General features: G+C 46.6%; 1 protein-coding gene across 4 annotated transcripts in view; it reads right to left on the reverse strand.

Moving 5' to 3' along the window:
- Positions 1-21020, reverse strand: part of APP (amyloid beta precursor protein) — a 301616-nt gene that overhangs the window by 171857 nt on the left and 108739 nt on the right. For all 4 annotated transcript variants that reach the window (XM_056559448.1, XM_056559447.1, XM_056559450.1 and 1 more), the window contains exon 3: positions 14346-14475. In XM_056559448.1, the coding sequence (XP_056415423.1) occupies positions 14346-14475 (130 nt within the window). The remainder of the gene's footprint in view (positions 1-14345; positions 14476-21020) is intronic.

Below are 21020 nucleotides of genomic sequence, written 5' to 3' on the forward strand. Positions count from 1 at the left end.
CATTGAAAACGTATACAGGAACTGTATTGCAAAAACGTGGTGTGAATGCAGCCTAAGACTGGGTTCACACCACGTTTTGGCAATACAGTTCTCGTATCAGGTTTCTGATAAAAAACGGATTCCTCAAAACCTGACTAAACTGTGTCAAAACGTGTGTACAAGTTTTAATCCCTATACAGTTGAAAACCTTATACGGTTTGAAAAGTGAAAAAAAAATTTAAAAGCTTTTAACTTTTCACTCCATTATGAATAAAGTTTCACTTTTTTGATTGAAATTCCAAGAAAAAGAACTGTGCAAAGTCAAAAACCGTATGGTGAAAACCGGACGGGACCATAGGCACATATGGTTCTGTACGGTTCCCATTGACTCCCATGTTAAAAAAAAAAAAAAAAAAAAAAGGAAATGCGGTTTTTCACCCGTACCAAAAACCGTGGTAGGCTACGGCTTTGGGTGCGGGGAAAAAAACCTGACAAAAACTTACAGGATGCAAAACAGACACAACCGGATGCATCTTTTGGCATACGCTTTTCAATGGAGAGTCAATGCATACGGTTTTCAATACGGTTCCGTACGGTTTTCAAATTGAAAACATATACGGGAACTGTATTGCAAAAACGTGGTGTGAACCCTTATTAACTGAGAGAGCATAACGCATATTTATTAACATAAGAAGAAGCACTATGGGTTCCGCGGTGTGAACTTAACATAAGTGTGAATGGGTCTCCGCGAGACCGGTTCACACTGAGGAATTTCCACGGCGGACAAAGAATACAAAGAAAGAACACATTCCGCGAGCACTGCATAGCCGATACTTACCTGGCAGGGGAGATACCATGATCGCTACGGTCTGAAGAACTCCAAGCATTGTGGTAGAGATTTTGCGTAGTACGATTGCAGTACTTTTCGTTCTTATTAGAACCGCATTTCTCTAGAGCATACCACCTGAAGATCGTCTCCTGCCTGCCTCGGAACATCTGAAGAAGGAGAAGATCTTGAAGACTGCAGCTCCGGAAGAAGCCGACGAAGAACCTGGAAGAAGGGAATCGGCGGTGAATTCCGGAACAGCGGCGAAGAGGAAGGCGGCGCAGAATCTTTTCGAAGAAACTCGCTGCCTCTGGAGAAGGATTTGCATAGCTCCTCCCACCGGGACCGGATCTGCATAGCTCCTCCCACCCGGGAAAGAAGACTTTGCGAAGCCTCTCTCCACAAGCAAGCAAGGAAGCGGAAAAGAGCCTGCTGGAAGAAGCCATGGCCTCAACCAGCAAGTCCACCCAGGAGGCTGCAGGGCAAGGCCTGGAGGTCCAGCCCCAACCACAGCAAGCTTCAACCTCCACCACGGCAAGGCAGAAGGGCGGCAGAATTCCTAACCTGGAAGCTCCAACCCTGGAGCCCTGGATGAGGCAGACTGTTGCCTTGAAGCTCAAGCCCGTGGACGGAAGGGTGCCGGACATGTCCCACGACGTGTTCTGCAAGAAGATGCTGGCGGATCAAGGCTTCCCCACGGCTGACACCCTGGGAATAGCAACCTTCTTTTCGGGAATCTTCTACATCACCTTTGCCACCATTGGGACCTGTAGAAGATACTGGGAGGTGGTGAAAGCGGCGAGTCCCGAATCCCCTTTCTCTCGCTTTGTGGGCAACTGCCTTATTCAAAGAGAGGAGAGGCGGGTGACGGTCTCAATGCGGAACCCACACACCCCAGGCACGGACATCTCGACCTTCCTGAAGCGCTTCTGCACCGTGGTGAGGGAGCCCACCCGCATCCTGAACTCACTCGGATACTGGACCTGCAAGTGGTCTGTGGTCGTCAGACTCAACAAGAACCCTGCTTCTCCAGACGGACTACAGCACCTGCCAACGACATTTTCCTTGGGCAACTCCACAGGACTTATCTTCTACCCGGACATGCCGCAGACCTGCAGGAGATGTGGCAAGATGGGCCACGAGGGCAAGGACTGTACGGAGGATGCCTGCAGGTATTGCCGTGTGACAGGTCACACGACCAAGGACTGCCCCAAGAGCAAGACCTGCAACCTCTGCGGACTGGCAGCCCACAGCTACAAGGACTGCCCCCAGAGGGAGAGAACATGGGCATCTGTGGCAGCGAGAGCACCGAAGCCAGCCCCAGCTCCGGAGCCAACACCACGGATGGCCAAGCCGACCAAGGAGGGTAAGAAGGCGAAAGCCACCACCCCTGCCCCGTCCCGCCCCTCCCCTGCCCCTCCAGTCCCATCCCCTGCCCCTCCCGCCCCATCTCCTGCCCCATCCCGCCCCACCCCCACCCCTGCCCCATCCCGTCCCACCCCTGCCCCATCCCGTCCCACCCCTGCCCCTCCTGCCCCATCCCGTCCCACCCCTGCCCCTCCTACCCCATCCCGTCCCACTCCTGCCCCATCCCGCCCCACCCCTGCCCCCCGTACCCCACCCCGGCCCCCCCCTGCCCCGTCCTCCCCTGCCCGGCCCACCCCTGCCCCGTCCTCCCCTGCCCGGGCACTCTCTCCTGCCCCCCGCCCCACCCAGCCTCCTTTCTCTCCTGGCCCAGCAGCACCTAACCCCCCTCCAGCTGCTGGTGCCCGCCCTTCGGAGGACTTTCCTGTGCTTCCTCCCCCAGGCACCATACAGAGGAAGAGGAAAGGAAGGGACAACGTATCAGAAGAGTCCCACAAAAGAAAGATAATCGAGACCTGCGAGACCCCTCAAGCTTCAGATGAGGAGGAGGAGATGGAGCAGGTCTGCGAGAGCCTTGAGGCTTCAGAAGGAGAGGAGGTGATGGAGCAGGCCCAAGTGGAGCAGGTCCAAGCAGAGCCAGTCCAAGCTCAATCTATGGAGGAGCTGCTGCAGGACCCAGAGGTTAAGAAAATCCTGGACACTCCGTCCAACACGGTCTACGACGAGTTCTTGGAAGGGCGCTACGAGAAGCCACACGAGCCGACAGGCGCCAAAGAAGAGGACCCGTCCGACCAGACTGGTAACTAGTATCAGAACTAACCTCTCTTTTTTATTCCCATGGCTGATCTCAACATCTTCTGCATTAATGTGAGGAGTATTAGAGCTTGGTTTAGATTTCAGACTGTTCTTACGTTCTTAGATTCCCAGAGGTGTGATGTTTACATGTTGCAGGAATGTGCTTTGTCTGCTTCTAGGTCTTACAACCATCTGGCCAGGCGGTGGCCTCACGGCCCTTCCTACTGGTCTGGTGGGGGCGACAATAGGTCTGCGGGGGTGGCCATCCTGATCAGGGGAGGTAACTTTGCACTTGATTCCGTCCGGGAGCTCGTCTGTGGCAGACTTCTTGTCGCAGACGGTTCCTGGGCGGGTGAGCCCGTGCGGCTCATCAATGTGTACGCCTCCCCTGAGAGGGATGTCCGACTGGAGGTTCTCCAGGCCCTGCGGGCTGAACTCGCCACCACTAGGGCAGTAGTGTTGGGTGGTGACTTCAACTGCCCCATTGAGGTGGACGGGCGCAGTTCTGGCACATCCGCCAACCTGGACGTGACGTCTAAACTGCTGATTGAGATGGTGACGGAGGCATCCTTGCAGGACGTTGTCGGGTCCATCGGGAACGGCTCCGTGAACTATACGTGGAGCCGCCCCGATGGCTCGCTCCGTTCTCGGATAGACTTCATCTTCACTTCGAGAGCAGTCAGAAAGGTGTCGTACTCTATGGTCCCCTGCTTCTTCTCTGACCACAGGGCCATTCGATTCCGGGGGACTCTGGGCCATGGATTCCCACCTGGCCCAGGCTCCTGGAAGTTGAATTGTGCCCTGTTGGAGCAGAGGGAGGTCATGGAGGAACTTAGGGATGCGTACCTTGTATGGCGAAATGACAAATGTCTGTTCAAGTGCATCAGCGATTGGTGGGAATATGTTAAAGTCGAATTCCGTTGTTTCTTTCAGGCAAAAGGCAGACAACAGGCGTGTGCGAAGAAGTGGGACTTGAGGAAACTGCAGCGCGAGCTGCGGTCCCTGCAGGACCTGCTCCAGTGTGGCTGGGACGTCAGGGAGGAGCTGGAGGAGACCAAAAAGAGCTTGAAAAGGCACTTTGAGGAGGAATCCAGGCGAATCGTCTTTCGTTCCAAGGTGGAGAACCTGGAGAAGGGTGAGAAATGTAACTCTTTCTTTTTCAGGAAGCTCCATGCCGGCCACACGCCCCTGACTGAGCTACGAGATGAGACCGGACACATGAGGAGCGGCAAGGAGGAAGTGATGGGGGTCGTCCACGACTTCTACAGCAACCTCTACGCCCCCAAGTCATCCGACCCCGAAGCCGCCGAGAGGTTCCTGTCAGGTGTCACTAACGTTGTTGATCCCGCAGGTGCGGCGGCTATGGACGATCCCTTGACGGTGGGGGAGCTGCTCTCTGCCGCTAAATCCTTTAAGCCCGGCAGGACCCCGGGCAGTGACGGTCTCCCGGCCGAGCTCTACGTAGCGCTGGGTGACCTGATCTGTCCGGACCTGTTGGAGGTGTACGAGGAGATGGTGGTGGGGGGCGGAATGCCTCCGTCGTTGAGGGAAGGGATGATCACGATCTTGTATAAGCGGAAGGGGGAGAGATGTGACCTGAAAAACTGGCGTCCCATCTCTCTCCTGAACGTGGACTACAAGATCCTCGCCAAGGTGCTGGCCAACAGGCTGAAACCTGTCATGGGGCAGATCGTCCATCCGGACCAGACCTGCAGCATTCCTGGCCGCAGGATTGCCGACAGCCTTGCCCTTGTGAGAGACACGGTCCATTACATCCAGGACCGCGGGGGCCGCGCCGCCCTGGTCAGCTTAGATCAGGAGAAGGCGTTCGACCGTGTCTCCCACGCATTCATGGACAGGGTTTTGTGCAGGCTGGGTCTGGGGAAGATGTTTTGCTCTTTTGTTAACGTTATGTATTTTGACATTTACAGCACGGTGTTGGTGAACGGCTGGAAGACTGACCCCTTTCCTATTTTTTCAGGGGTTAGACAAGGCTGCCCTCTTTCACCTCTCCTTTTTGTTTGTGTTATAGAGCTCTTCGCTGAGACTATCCGGCAGAATGGAGAGATCAGAGGGATCACCGCACCAGGACCAGATCGCCACGAGGTCAAGTGCTCGCTCTACATGGACGACGTGACCGTCTTCTGCGCTGATCAGCGTTCGGTGACTGCACTCGTCCAGACCTGCGAGGACTTCGGCAGAGCTTCGGGGGCAAAAGTCAACTGCGGGAAGTCGGAGGCCATGCTCTTCGGGGAGTGGCACCTGGCTTCTTCCGCCCCCTTCCCCTTTACTATTAAGCCGGACTTCATTCAAATTCTTGGAGTCTGGTTCGGGAAGGAAGGAGCGGCCCTTAAGTCTTGGCAAGACCGACTAGGAAGGATAAACTCAAAGATCGGACTGTGGAGCTCCAGAAAGCTCACGATGGAAGGCAAGGCACTTGTCCTGCGGAGTGAAGTTTTGCCTGTGCTCCAATATACCGCACAGGCCTGGCCTCCCCATACCACCGTTTGCAAGGCCATCACCCGGACAGTGTTTGGCTTCGTCTGGGGCAAAATGGACAGAGTCAAGAGGACCGTGATGTACAAGGAACCCCGCAAGGGTGGGAAGGGAATACCCGACATCCCCGCTCTGCTGAGGGCCTCCTTTGCATGTGTCACGGTGCAGCGGACTCTTGTTGAAAAGACTGGCTCAGCGGGCAGGTCCATGTCTCGCTTGCTTCTCATGCCCCTCTGGAGACAGCTGGGCTGGGACAAGTGGGACAGCTCCATCCCTTACAACTGGAACACTCCCTGGTTCTATGGGGATGTTGTCCGGTTTGTGAGGGAGCACCAGCTGGAAGGACTGAAACCCGACCTATGGAAGCCGAAGACAATCCACAAGCTCATCCGAGCTAAGGACTTGACCGAGCTGGTTCCGGGACTCCCCGCAGCCACTGCAGAGACAGTTTGGAACAATGTGGCCTCAAAGCGGCTTACCAATGGACACAAGGACTTGTCGTGGATGGCCGTCATAGGAGGTCTCTCTCTCAGGTCATTCATGCATGCCCGCAACCTGTGCAAGACCCGGTACTGCCCCCGTTGCCCCTACGTGGAGGAAACATCTTTCCACGTGTTTTGGCGGTGCCCCTTTGCACAGGGTCTGTTGGACGCCCTAGAACATGAACTCAGAGACTCAGTGCCCAGGAGCTGCCTATCGTACCATTCGGTGCTTTACGGCCTGTTCCCTGGGACCCACGACGTGGAGGCCATCCAGGAGGCCTGGCGCCTTATGAACTGCTTTAAGGACGCAGTGTGGCTCTCCAGGAACCGCCTCGTGATCAACAGGGAAAACATGTCCGTCCGGGACTGCCGCAGGTTCATCAAGAACCTGCTTAGAGACTATTCCATCTTGGACAGCTCGGCCGTTGATGAGGAAGAAGAGGAGTGAAGACCCCTCTCCTTCTCCCATGTCTCCCTGAAGATACAGCCCAACAGTTTGGCCCTGTGATCCGCCCCCTCCCTACCCCCACATAGTCGCCCACACCCCTACCCCGATCACAGATTGTATTATTTGGTTTTTGTTTGATCTCTTGTGCTTTTCTATTGCAGGATTGAGCTGAATGTTAGAGTAGCATGGTGTGCGATGTATAGCTTAGGGAACCTTTGCTGTGTATTGTACTATCATGCTTTGTGTGACTGTAATTTATTGTACGACTTGTAATGACTGAACGGAAAATAAAGCTCTTTCAATCAAAAACTGCATAGCCGATAATGGTGACGGCTCGGTGCCCCGCGGCCCTAGAGCCGAAGTACACCCGGCGGCCGCCGCCAGGCGGAATCTCCGCTCGCGGAATTCAGCGAGCGGAGAATTCGCAGAGTGAACGCATCCTATGGGGGAGATTTATCAAAACCTGTCCAGAGGAAACGTTGCTGAGTTGCCCATAGCAACCAATCAGATCGCTTCTTTCACTTTTCAGAGGCCATTTCAAAAAATGAAAGAAGCGATCTGATTGGTTGCTATGGGCAACTGGACAACTTTTCCTCTGGACAGGTTTTGATAAATCTCCTCCTATGTATCCAAGTTGTATCTATACACTACAAATGGTCAAAGGGATTTACAATGGTGACACAGCAGATGCCGGTAGTTCAGTTCTGTCCAGACGCAGCCAGCCTCTCCTCTGATATGGACTCAGTGTTTCCCAACCAGGGTGCCTCCTGCTGTTGCAAAACTACAACTCCCAGCATGCCCAGACAGCCGAAGGCTGTCTGGGCATGCTGGGAGTTGTAGTTTTGGAACAGCTGGAGGCACCCTGGTTGGGAAACACTGTCTCAGGTAGATCAGGTCATGTGGCTGGGAGTGGGGGACAGATACACTGAGTCCTTGAAAGAAGAGAGTTAGATCAGACGATCGTGAAGCCGGCACAACATTGCTGAAGCAACCATGTGCTGGCCTCCATGATCCCCAGACCTAACACCCTGCAACGTCTGTGAGGCGAAATCAAGGACTCTGTATCTACCCTCTCCCCATTACAGGATCTAAGATAACGCAGCACTACCACTTTTGTCTTCTAATGTTAAAGGACTTATCCACCACAAGATGATTTTAGTATGTACCTGTCAGACAGTAATGGACATGCTTAGGAAGGATCTGCGCTTGTCTTGGGACTAAATGGCTATGTTGTGAGATTACATAACACTGTGGCTAGCTATTTGTGAACTGGTATTTCCTGTTTGACTTTTCTTTTTTTGACTACAAATCCCACAATTCCATTTTCCTCCCTCCCACACATCAGCCACCCCACCCATTGAAACATAAATGAGCTGCATCCATTCAAAAGACCTGTGGTGTTCAATCAGGGTGCCTAAAGCTGTTGCATTAGTTGCAGATTGATCTCTCTCCCACCAAGCAATCGCTCCACCCATTGAAGGCTCCCTGTCATCAGCTGACTAGTGATGTCAGGTCTCGGCCGCATTGCAACTTGGGAAAAATCTGGAGACAACAGTAATTTTCTATGCTGGTAAAAATAAATATTGGGATGAAAAATCACAGAAGAATTGTGATAAAACCGTCACACACAGGTACAGACACTATATTATGAACTAAACTAACTTTACAGCCCCCGTAACATAGTCAAATTTAAAAAAAATCCTGGAATACCTCTTTAATACATTAGTGTTAGGGCTATAATCCTGGAGTCGGCTATAATTTTGCCTTTTTTAATCACCCTATATAGTCGAGATGCAGACTCTGCCATGGTTCCTCCAGCAGGCCTACCTTGACCAAGTTACCTCACATTCCCTACTTTAGAAGCCCTGTGAGGAGAAAGAGACAAAAAAATTGTATTTTTTCGAGGACAGAGCCTCATGTAATTCTGTGGGTCCAAGTGTCTGTCGGTGAGGGTCTGTGATGGGACTCTCACCCGGATAAAACCTTGAGGTTATGCGTATCACCCCTGTAGTTGGGGTACTTTAGGAGACTTGCAAGCAGTCTGGGGTGCGACCAGTGCCAATGGGAATATGCAGAGAAGAGAGGATAAAAAGGTGTCCACTAGGCGCTATCTCCAAACGATAAATAAAAGAAGAGGAAGTTCCTCTTTCTTAAAAAAAAAAAATGTTTATTGACTAGAGCAAAATAAAGAATTACATCAAGGAAAGACGCGTTTTGGCTGTTGTACCACCCTTCCTCAGCTGCAACTGAGGAAGGGTGGTACAACACCCGAAACATGTCTTGCCTTCATGTAATCCGTTATTTTTTTTTTTTAATTCAATAAACAAGTTTTTATTGAAGAAAGAGGAACTTCCTCATCTTTTATTCATTGTTTGGAGATAGCGCCTAGTGGAGACAGTCCTTTTTATCCTCTCTTCTCTGCATACTTTAGAAGCAAGAACTAGTGAGCAATCTATGACTGCAAAATAATGCAGCATCATGTCAGATGTCATAATGGTCTCCACGAAAAAATTTTAATAAAAAAAGAACGGACCAGCCGTCCCCGGCCACATACCCTGAATAGGTCCATAAGGAGTTATATGTTACTTTGTAGCCGGATGCACCTTCCTATACAGTTGCGAAGGACAAAAAAAAAAAAACATACTATGTGGGTACGCGTCTTCTTTTAATATGGTAGCCCAGCCATAGGCAACCTTCGGCAATGCAGATGTTTTGGACTACATCTCCCATGATGCTTTGGCAGCATTTTGGCTGAAAGAGCATCATGGGAGATGTAGTCCAAAACATCTGCAGTGCCGAAGGTTGCCTATGGATGATGTGTACAACTGTACAGTAAACTGCTGCACAAATCGGGAGATTTTCCCAGCATACTGGCTGAAAATAAAGCACAACATGATGTGAACAGTGCCGAAACGTCTGCTAGCAAAGATTATTCATTGGGGCATCTGAAGGACTCCCAGTGCCCCACTTGCCCTTTAATATATCTCTAACTGCATTGACTTCCTCAAGAGACTGCGAGATTCAAGACAGGTACAAAAAATCCAGCATTGTTATATGATAAAACCATCATTTTACTTCATTATCGTCATTAGTTTTTAGACCAAAACTGATTTTATTGTGTATTAAAATGTTATTGTGAAAATAATTACAGCTCCGGCCCGAAATACCGGGATAATAATGCTGCGGAGAAATCTTAATAATTCCATGGCATAAATCACACGTTATGATGGGATATTTTCTAAGGTGTCATAAAACCCAGACAGCCGAGATAAATCAACGTGACGTGTAATAAAAGAAACAGATTTCCCGCTGCCAGCAATATTCTGCATAGGGCGTTTTAAAACCCACATAAAACACCCGTCCGCATGAGGCGGTAACAAGAATTTAATGCCAGAGCTTTGCCCCAGCCGGACCTCTCTTCACAAGACCATCAAAAGTTTATTTTTTTCTTAATAAAAGCTAAATCAAAGATGCTTTCACACTTTTCATGCTGCTGTCGACGCGTTTCATGAGCAAAAATAACAATGGGTTGGGAAGACCCATGTAAACCACCATTGTTCTCTCTCGCAGGTTTCCTTTCATTTCAATAGAAAACGGTCAATGCTTGAAAGATGTCTCCGGATCAAAGGAGGGTTCCAGTCAGAAACCTGCAATGTGACTTAGAAGATGTCTCCAAACCGAGGTACAGCTCATATGGTTTTGATTACTGTATATATTCGAGTATAAGCAGAGTTTTTCAGCACGATTTTTCATGCTGAAAACGCCCCCCCTCGGTTTATACTCGAGTGAACTCTCCGCCTGTCAATCCCTTTCAGTGGTCTTCAACCTGCAGACCTCCAGATGTTGCAAAACTACAACTCCCAGCATGCCGATGGCTGTCCGGGCATTCTGGGAGTTGTAGTTTCGAAACATCTGGACGTCCGTAGGTTGAAGACCACTGCGGCCTTCGTCATCATTCATACCCCCTTTAGTATTCTACTCACCTCCCTTCCATGGGAAGGAAGGGTGAGCTGGTCCGGGCCATCTATGCTGCAAGTTAGTCGTCCCGGGCTGTCCATTTTCACTGGGAGGCCCTCTTCTCTGCTCCGGGCCAGCCCCGGCCTAGTGACGTTGCCTTGATGACGACGCACAGGGACGTCCGTGCGCAGCAGACTTCCCTACGCAAGAACGTCCCTGTGCGTCGTCGTCAAGGCAGTGTCACTAGGCCGGGGCTGGCCCGGAGTGGAGAAGAGGGCCTCCCGGTGAAAATGGACAGCCCGGAATGACTAACCCTCCCCACCGGATGGTCCCTGCAGCATAGATGGCCCGGGCCAGCTCACCATTCCTTCCCATGGAGGGGAGGTGAGTAGAAAACTAAAGGGGGTCTGGATGATGACGAAGGGATTGACAGGCGGTGATGATGAAGGGGGGGGGATGATGACAGGGTGATGAAGATGGGGATATTAATGACGGGGGTCTGGATGATGACAAGGGGGGATGATGACAGGGGGGATGATGTATTTCCCACCCTAGGCTTATAGTCGAATCAATAACTTTTCCTGGGTTTTTGGGGTGAAATTAGGGGCCTCGGCTTATATTCGGGTCGGCTTATACTCGAGTACACCCCAACATTTTCTGCCTTATTATATAATGATACTTTCCTGCTTTTATAGGATTAGGGAATGTGGCAGGTTTACAGGACTAGGGAACGTGGCAGGTTTGACATTCGGGACTCTAGAAATTCTGGATGGCATGAAGCTAGAAATGGAAGAGGAGGGTAGAATTTAATTTTCTTACACAAACTGACAATGAGATGGTCTTGTTTTTTGGTGGGAACACTTTCTAAAGTGTATTTTGAGCTTTAGGCATCACTAAATTTGTGTGCCCTACTACTGGAAAAAACTATGCAACTTTGGTTGTGGAACATCTAGTTCTGAACAAGTGATGCAACCTAATTGCTTTTGTCACACAACTTTGTTAGAGTTGCAATCTGCAGAGAAGCCCAAGCAAGTGGCATTGAGGTCAATTCTAGCTAAGTCATATGTGAATTGTGACTTGAACAAAAAAAAGATTTTTCTTCAACAGTTGTAAGGGTCGCAATTTAACCACATTGTGCAACATGACATCTCAATACAACACTGAAGTGGTCCCAGTCTAACAGGGGCTAGAACCCTTTGTTTCTGATACAAAACTACAAATCCTGTACATAACTATTCAATAACTATACAATTTTTACTTAAAGAGTACCTGTAACCAAACTAAACTTTTAATATATTGTTCATTATGTAATTATAAGACACTTTGCTATTTACGTGCTGTTAAAATTCTCAACCTTTATATGTTTTTAAGGTGATTGAAAAAACAGCCACTAGGTGGCTCTGTTCTGTTCCCTGCAGCAAGTCAAACAGTTAGTTTGGTCTCCTCCCAGCCTGGCAGGAGACCAAACTCAGAAAGTGCGTGCGGGGCATGGTGAGGCACAGCTCTCACAGGCTTCAGTGATGTTACGCCTGCTGAACGCCCACGCTCCTGCTGGGAGCTCACACAATGTGAGCAAAGGGAAAGGTAGGATACAGAGTTTTTTAAAGCTTGAAAAAAAAATTAAGGGCAGGCAGGGGTGTTAGGAGTAGTTAGGGAAGATAATCTAAGTTAGTTTAAGAAATATGGTTTGATGACAGGTACTCAAATTAGTAATATTTACATATCTACATCTGCCACTAGGAGAAGCTTTCTGTATACTGATTATTGATTTTATTGTATTAACAGTATGCAGTAAAGCAGGGCTAGACAAATCCCAGGTTCCAGGTTGTTGTTAGTCCATTCCAATAGGGGTTGTCCATCTGTTTTACTTACCTTTGCCTCTGTTTCCAAGCTGATCTTCCATTCTGCCTCTAGTCAGCGCTCCGGTTTTACAAGAGCAGTCATGTCGGATGACTGTCACAGCCAATCAGCAGCCTCAATGGTCACTCTGTACTAACAGGAATCAAGCGTGACAAGGGAGGCTACTGATTGGTTGTGGCGGTCACGAGACATCCACTGCTGAACATCTGGAGGACTGACCAAAAACATATGGGAGACATGAGAGGACCCTATTGACTGTGACACATGGGAAAATAAGGGGACACTAATGATTGATCACATGCTATAGTGTTACGCGAGTTCCGGCATCCTGGTTCCTAGATTCTTAACCAATTTGTCAAGCCCTGCAATAGAACTCCTCAGAAAACTGTCTATGTAGCCAACATAGAGTTCTTTTCAGAAATATGAAGCTTTAACTGCGATGGTGGAAATGTAATTGTAATTTGTGATCTATTGAGTAACAACAAATAAGTCAACATTCCCTTTAAAGGGGTACTCCGGTGGAAAAATTATTATTATTTTTTTTTTTAAATCAACTGATGCCAGAAAGAGAAACAGATTTTGTAAATTACTTCTATTAAAAATCTTAATCCTTCCAGTACTTATTAGTGGCTGTATACTACAGAGGAAATTCTTTTCTTTTTGGATTTCTTTTCTGTCTGACCACAATGCTCTTTGTTGACACCTATGTCCATGTCAGGAACTGTCCAGAGAAGGAGAAAATCCTCATAGCAAACATATGCTGCTCTGGACAGTTCCTAAAATTAACAGAGGGGTCAGCAGAGAGCACTGTGGTCAGACAGAAAAGAAATCCAAAAAGAAAATAATTTCCTCTGTAGTATACAGCCACTAATAAGTACTGGAAGGATTAAGAATTTAATAGAAGTAATTAAAAATCTGTTTAACTTTCTGGCACCAGTAGATTTAAAAAAAACAAAAAAAAAAAAAAAAAGTTTTCCTCCGGAGAACCCCTTTAACTACTGACCATATGTAAGAATTCTAAATCATATAAGAAGGTTTTAAAATATTTATTGGTACATGCAAAAAAAAAAAAAAAAAACCCTAACTGGTTAAACCAAAATCTTCATAAACTCAAGGTTAAAAAGAGCCAGTTGGTGGACCTTGCCCATAGGTAGTATGTGTCAGATCATGTGAAAGTAAATGGCATATATATAGGACAGCTTCTCTCTACCCCGTAGAGGAACCTGCCCTGGGTGGACAGAGACCAAGGGAGAATTTTTACCTCTCGGGCTCAGTAGAATTCGCTCTCGCTATAACATAACAAAAACACATTTCCAGTGTCATCAGGGTCAGTAATACAGAGATATAGCAAAATGTGCGGACATTCGCGAAAGGCATTGATGCCAGCCGACTGGTCAATTTTACACACATGGCCAGTTCCTCTACCAGGTCAAGATATGTAATTATTTCTTATAGAGCCAACACGTACCACTACCATAAAGGCCAAAAGAACACTCTTTTGGGCTCTGTTGGGTGATTAAAGGGGTACTCTGGTGGAAAACAATTTATTTTAAATCAACTGGTGTTAGAAAGTTAAACAGATTTGTAAATTACTTCTATTAAAAAATCTTAACCCTTCCAGTACTTATCAGCTGCTGTAGGCTCCACAGGAAGTTGTACAGTTCTTTTCAGTCTGACCACAGTGCTCTCTGCTGACACCTCTGTCCATGTCAGGAACTGTCCAGAGTAGGATAGGTTTGCTACGGGGATTTTCTCCTGCTTTGGACAGTTCCTGAAATGGACAGAGGTGTCAGCAGAGAGCACTGTGGTCAGACAGAAAAGAAATTCAAAAGGAAAAGAACTTCCTCTGAGGTATACAGAAGCTGATGAGTACTGGAAGGATAAAGATTTTTAAACAGAAGTTATTTACAAATCTGTTTAACTCTCTGCCACCAGTTGATTTAAAAAAAAAAAAAAAAAAAAAAAAAAATAAAAAAATTCCAGCAGAGTATTTAGTAGCCTCAACACCATACTTAATATGTCAGTCTAAAAAACACATAAGTGAGAATTGTTAATAATATATATACAGCATTACGAGTGACCAAGCACATGACCTTATACTGTCATGAGACAAGTACAGTAAAGTCACAGTACTCACCCAAACACCTGTACGGGACCACAATGTGAGTGTGGCTCTTGCACTGTTTGCGGCCTCTCTTGCACCAGTTATTGATTGTGACGGGTTGGTTGGCTTCTACCACATTGGTTATCTGTAACTCGGGGTAAACCTGAAGAAAAATAAACATACATTTAGAAAAAAAAAAGCTTTTTAATAATTGTTTCATAACCATTAGCTGCAAACAAAACATTAAGCAGGATTAGTCTTAAGTCCAAGGTCTACTGGGTCCAACTCTGTTCTGTAGTGCCGCGGGTTCTGCTCAACATCCAATAGGTGAATATCTGCCCCGTCATGGTGGCACAGCACGAGGCCTCATCCTTAACATGACACCGATGGAATAGTTTGGATCTGCTAGGCATTGTCTCAAAATCTGGAACATCCCCTGCCAAAAATCCTGCTAAAATCTTATGGGGTATAAGAGGGGTCTTCAGATTCTCTCGGGAAACCTAGGCCTTTCCTATAGCTAAATTACTGTCTAAAAACCATATTGTACTATACTGATTTTCAAGACGTCTTTATGATTTTCTCAATGGTTGCCTTACTGTGTCATCAGGAAATTAACTATTGTTTAAATTAGGTTTTTTATATAAAACATTTTTTGGTGATGTTTTTCACAATTTTTCTATTTTACTATGCACATTTTCAAATAATCCTGAAATGTTGCAGCAGTTTTTTATTCTTGTAATTAAGCTTAAAACTAGGCTATGATTTCCTGTTCTGACTGTGATAAGGATGTTGGAAAGTGTTAAAGGAGTACTCCGATGCACCACAAAAAAAAAAAAAAAAAATGCCACAATGTAGCCCATTAACTGAAGCCCATTAACTTACCTGTCCAACGACCCCTCAATCTTGTTAGACGGCCCAGCCGTTCTGTTAGGGCCCGCCCTGGGAAAAACTACATCTCCCATCATGCCCGCTCCTGACATCCGGCCAGCTCCTGCCCTCCCCCTAATTGAGTGACAGCGCTTAGGTGGGCGTTTGCTGAGCTGAGCCTATGGCAGCTCAGCTCAGCGCATAAATGAATAAATTAAGTTAGGGGGAGTAGCCGACTCCGGGCTGGGAGGCCGGCACAGCCCGAAGTGACTCATGGGATCGATGAGTCACCGGGCGAAGATGGCGCCGGATCGTGAAAAAAAGGCAGTCGAGCGTCATCAAAGGCACCAGCTTCCGGCCTGATGGAAAACCGAGGAGAAATCCGGGAAGAAGCCGATATGGACAAGGTGAGTACATTACAATGTAATATAACTTTTATTCATGCTTCTTTTCACAGGTAAAAGTTTTGCGTCGGAGTACTCCTTTAAGTACATCGTAATGCAAAAGGTGGCACCAGTAAATAGAGAAGACAAAGGGAGCTCAGCCTCCCCTTCTCCAGTAGAATGACCTTTACAGAGGTCACAGAACAAGCTTAGAAACATGACCTATACAAAAATGAGAATAAGAAAATAGAAACAATAGAAAAAAATAAACATATTTCAGTGTCTGCCTCTAGTCAGTTAAAAAAAAATATTTGGCGAATATTGCCTGCATTTATTGTAAGTTGAGGTTATTAGATATAAATCTGTAAAAAAGAAATAATGGGAAGAATTATTGAGCAAAGTGTGCCCGAATTCAGTCTAAAATTGCACTATAAAGAAAAACGGAGTGCAGTGCTGTTTGTCGGATTTATTATGTGTTTTAGACTCTTTTTACGCCTCACTAGGCAGCTCTTACAAAAGTGATTGGAGAACGGCACATGGCTAAGAGACATTGTAAAATGTGCCAGATACATTACCGGTAGGAGCTCAGAGGCATTACTTAAGGTTCCTTGGCCTCAGTGCTAAATCCGAAACAGGCCCTTGCCTGCCATGCACTATTTATGGGACTGGTGTTTTCTTATGTCATAAAAGGGGGATTTGGGGCCCCCTGGATTGGCAGCCATGGCACTGCTTCCTCTGCGTCTGTATGTGCAATTGTCTTTGTGCAAAAAAACCCTTGTCAAGATTTAGAGTCTTGATGACCCGAAACGCGTCACAGTTTGTTGTCCTATTGTATGTGTCAGCAAAAAAGAGTTCCTGTTTAAACATACGGCAGAGCACTTGATGTGGGTTGGAGATGCTACTGCCCTTTCAGAGCTCAGGTGTTTGGGGAGTGGAGGTGGGAGCTGTTACTCTGCTACTTGTATCTGGAGCAAAATATTGGTGCAAAATCATTCAACCAAGAGGTGGTGTGTAGGATGAGCCACAGCAGGTCTCAATGCTAAAACAACATTAATAAATGTCCTCCACTTTTCTTATTTTTTTAAATGTTAAAGGCTGACACTCCCTTGCTGAACTGTGACGAGCGGCATAGGCCAATATGTAAATCTGTTACTATCCCTGCTTTACTTAGGCCCTCAGTATTTTAATACAGCTGTCATTAAATCCCCTTCCATCTGCTGTTTCTGTCAAAGTCTACACAGCAAAGCTGAGTAAGCTCCACAAAACAGAAAATGTCAACTTAGGCATAGTTCACACAACTGTGGGGCTCCAAACTGTTCAGGGTCCATTCTGGGTCTTTTTATTTTTTCTATTTATTTCTGAGACAAATTGGCCCTGAAAGCGTCAGAGCACAACTGACACCACTGAGTCCGTTAGGAGTCCGGAATTTCACAGGAGTTAAGAGGAGAAAAATAATAGGACGTAACAGTCTTTTTTTTCTTCTTCACTCAATTCCTGTACTTCCAATGGGCTGAGCAACAGAGCTCCCTTTAGTAGGGCATGCCAGTAGTGAGAATGAGCCCTTATTGGGCACTGGAATATTTACAAATTAGTTCTAACTAGTGAGTGACCTACAAAACATGTGGAAAAAATAACAAAATGTACATCATTTTTATGATACATCATTTTTAAATACATCATTTTTTTCCATGATAAATTCCTATTAAACCAGAACTTTCTTGGAACACATTAAGTCCCCTGCCATCTGCCAATTCTGTCCCAGTCTACAAAGCAAAGCTAAGTGAGCTGCACAGAACCGGAAATGTCAGCGCATTGTGTTTGTGCTAATGGCCACTGAATTATAAATCATTTTACGTAGAGACAAAAAATATATACAATATTTGTAATGATAAATTCCTTTTAAACAAGAACTTTCTTAGAAAACATTAAATCCCCTGCCATCTGCTGATTCTGTCCCAGTCTACATAGCAAAGCGAAGTGAATTGAGCTCCATAAAACCGTGTTTAAGTCAATGTCCACTATAATATTTAGAAATTATTTTTACCCATAGAGTGACATACAAAATGTGTTAGAAACTCCAACAAAAGAAAAAAATACATCATTTTTCTCATGATAAATTCCTTTCAAACAGGAACCTTCTTGGAACATATGTAGCCAAGGGCTAGTTCTAGCGCTCCAAGAAGCCTTTGGGAGGTTACCAATAACTAAGCTTGCACTCTTCTCACCATACATCTACTGCAAACAGTGCTGGAGGAGGCCCCTATCTGACAGTGAGCAATGTCCTTATTAAAGTAAAGTTTGCGGGAGCGTACTTAGTAACGCGGCTGGTGAATACCATTACACTTTTATAATGGTTTCAGCGTAAAATTATTTCCTTAGGATGTGCATCTGCGCTATAATAAACACCAAGAAATAATGAATACTGCAGCTCCGCATTACATCAAACCACCCCCAACGTCTTCTCAACCCTCTCGTGTGCTTCCAGCGACAGTTACAAATGATAGCATGAGCTGTCCCCCGGGACCGACGGGGAATACCACATACAAATTGCTACTCATTTTCTTTGCCCCTCTCTCCTTCTTTCTTGCATCCTTAGTTTTCACCATCTCATTTACTTTGCATTTAACTCTGTAATGTTGTCAGTTTTTTTCCTGCAAAGGTTTTTGTCACCATGGTTATAAGCGCCAGGAAATGTATATCATTTCTGAATTTGTCACTTTGCATATTGAGTGTTATAAACAAATATACAGTCTAACAACTAAATAATCTAACTGCTCACGGATGAAGCAAATGATGCTGATGGGCACTGACCATGTCAATCAATAAGACGTCTGATCGTGGGGGTCCCGCCGCCGGGGACCCCCGCGATCTACCTGCTGCACCTGGCGTTCATTAGGAGCATCAGGTGCAGCGCTGGGGGCTCATGGCATCACAGCCACGCCCCACTCGTGACGTCATGGCCACGCCCCCTCAATGCAAGTCTATGGGAGAGGGCCAGACGGCCATCATGCCCCCTCCCATAGACTTGCATTGAGGGGGCATGGTCGTGATGTCACAAGTGAGCATGGCCGTGACATTACGAGCCTCCGCCCCACATCGCCAGTCATCCGGCATGGAGCGAAGTTCTGGGGTGGAGTACCCCTTTAAGGATCTGAGCGACTGACGCGTCAAATTGTGGGTGAAACCAGTGGGTCAGAGTATCTCTTAAATGGTAGGGGTTGTGAAGTAATCCTGATAAGCAGTGGTTAGTACCTACCAAAAAGTGCTCCACGGTGAACTGGAGACAAGGATATGAGCACCTAATGCCCACAGAACGAAGACTGGCCTGTCCGGTATGATGCCAAATTACAAAGCGATAAAAGAAGTTATGCAGCGTGCTCCACTTTTGCTCCCTTGTCATCTTCAAGGTATATGGTTCCATGATGGTGCTTATCCCATTTATCACACGTGGGCGAAACCACACCTACACATGATGTGTAATTGCTGCATGATAAAAGAAAGATGATACCCAGCACTCATCAGTAATGCACAGTGAAGATTTATTTTGCCATAGTGTAGTACAAGGACGTGTTTTGGCATGGGAGCCTTCCTCAGCTGTCAGCATTAAGGCAGAAAGCCGAGGAACGCTCCCACACCGAAACGTACACTATGGCATAATAAATCTTCACTGTGCATAAATGGTGAGTGCTGGGTATCATTTTTCTTCTACCTGTGGCTTTACCCTACCTCGTGCACAACCGCAGATTCCACGGAAGTGCCGACATATCCCTATATCGTAATTGCTGCATGATGTCACATCATCCAACTATTGGACATCACGCATGGGTGCTGTTTATCTGATCGAGACAAACACGCCCCCTCTATCATCACAGTATACTTTTGAGACAACCAGGGAGCAGAAGCAGAGCACCAAGGAATGGACACAGGTAGGATCTTTTCAGCTTGCCGATGTTGTCTTTGATAGAAAGGTGTCAGATCACACAGGGCATGGCATTTGCTTTGTTTTGGGGCAGTGTACCCTATTCTGACCTATATGCACCACCAGAAGTGCCTACAATGTCAACGTCAAAACTGGACCATATAACAATGGAAGGAGGAAGCCTAGTCTCCAGAATTACTTTTTCTCTTCCATCATGTGGACGGCCAGGAACGTGTATGATTGACCTAGAGAAGAGACGGCTCCAAGATGCACTACGCGAACAGAGGTGGTGTGATGGTCTTGGCAATGTTTTACTGAGGAACCTTGGTTCCTTGCATTCATTTAGATGTTAGGTTGACATGTACCATCTACCCAAACATTACTGCAGGATGGCCATTATTAACCTAGAGAAGAGATGGCACAAGGGTTCACAATGGGAAGACGACCTGTCGGCAGAGGCAGTGTGATGGACTTGGCAATGTTTTATTGGGCAACCTTGAGTCCTGGGCTTTATGTAGATATAACGGTAACATGTCTCCCCTCCCCACCCACCTAAACATTGTTGCTGTCCAAGAAGGTATCTATTTATCTATACTCAAACACACACATTAAAAGGGGTACTCTACTGGCCAGCGTTCGGAAGTAAATGTTATGATGGCTGTTTTCGCCCTGCGGGGGCCGGCCATGACCCCTCAATGCAAGTCAATGGGAGGGGGCGTGATGGCCGCCATGCCCCTCCCATTGACTCGCATTGAGGGGGCATGGTTGTGATGTCACAAGGGGCTTGGTCAACACTTACAGAACGAAGACATCGCTCGGAACATTTACTTCCAAACGATAGCCAGTGGAGTACCCCTTTAACAAGAACAGCGATGCAACAGAAAACTAGGGGTTGGCCACAGTCAGCAAACTTTAGCTATGCCCCTGGGTACGGAGTTTAGTAAAATAGATGGTCATAACTATGGAAGAATTATGCAGGCACAGTGGCGGGTATCACATATTATAGATGCAATATTCAGCAAATATTTGTAGATAAAAATGTTATTATAAAATACTAACTTATTCTTCCTAAAACTAAATTCATAACATTTGTTTCATTACTCGAAAGCTTGGGTTTATTTTTTATTTTTATTTTCTTTGCGATGCCGCCCGAGGCTACATGTTCTCTAAAAGGTAATATAAATATTGCAAGTGAAGGAAATTATTATATTAAAATTAGGCAGCCATTAACCGTGACAATGGTAAACTGCTCGTGGAATGCCAATTACTCTGACACGAAGCGGAGAGAAATTTCACCATCTCCGAGAGCAAACAGAATTTTGCATTTCGATTCCCTGAGCAAGCGGAGTTACTCCCAGCAATCGGAAATTTTAAAGCATGTATTCACATTTCAATATCATTTTATGGCTATATGTAGATATGTTCTGCACAGGGGGTTGAGGAAATCTGCAAATACATTGCATCAATTCTAGTACTGATCCTGATTTACAGACTATATTATGATCCAGAGCTATAGCTATAACATTCCGTGCTGGCTCA

The sequence above is a fragment of the Hyla sarda genome, chromosome 2 (assembly GCF_029499605.1).
Source record: "Hyla sarda isolate aHylSar1 chromosome 2, aHylSar1.hap1, whole genome shotgun sequence".
Lineage (NCBI taxonomy): Eukaryota > Metazoa > Chordata > Amphibia > Anura > Hylidae > Hyla > Hyla sarda.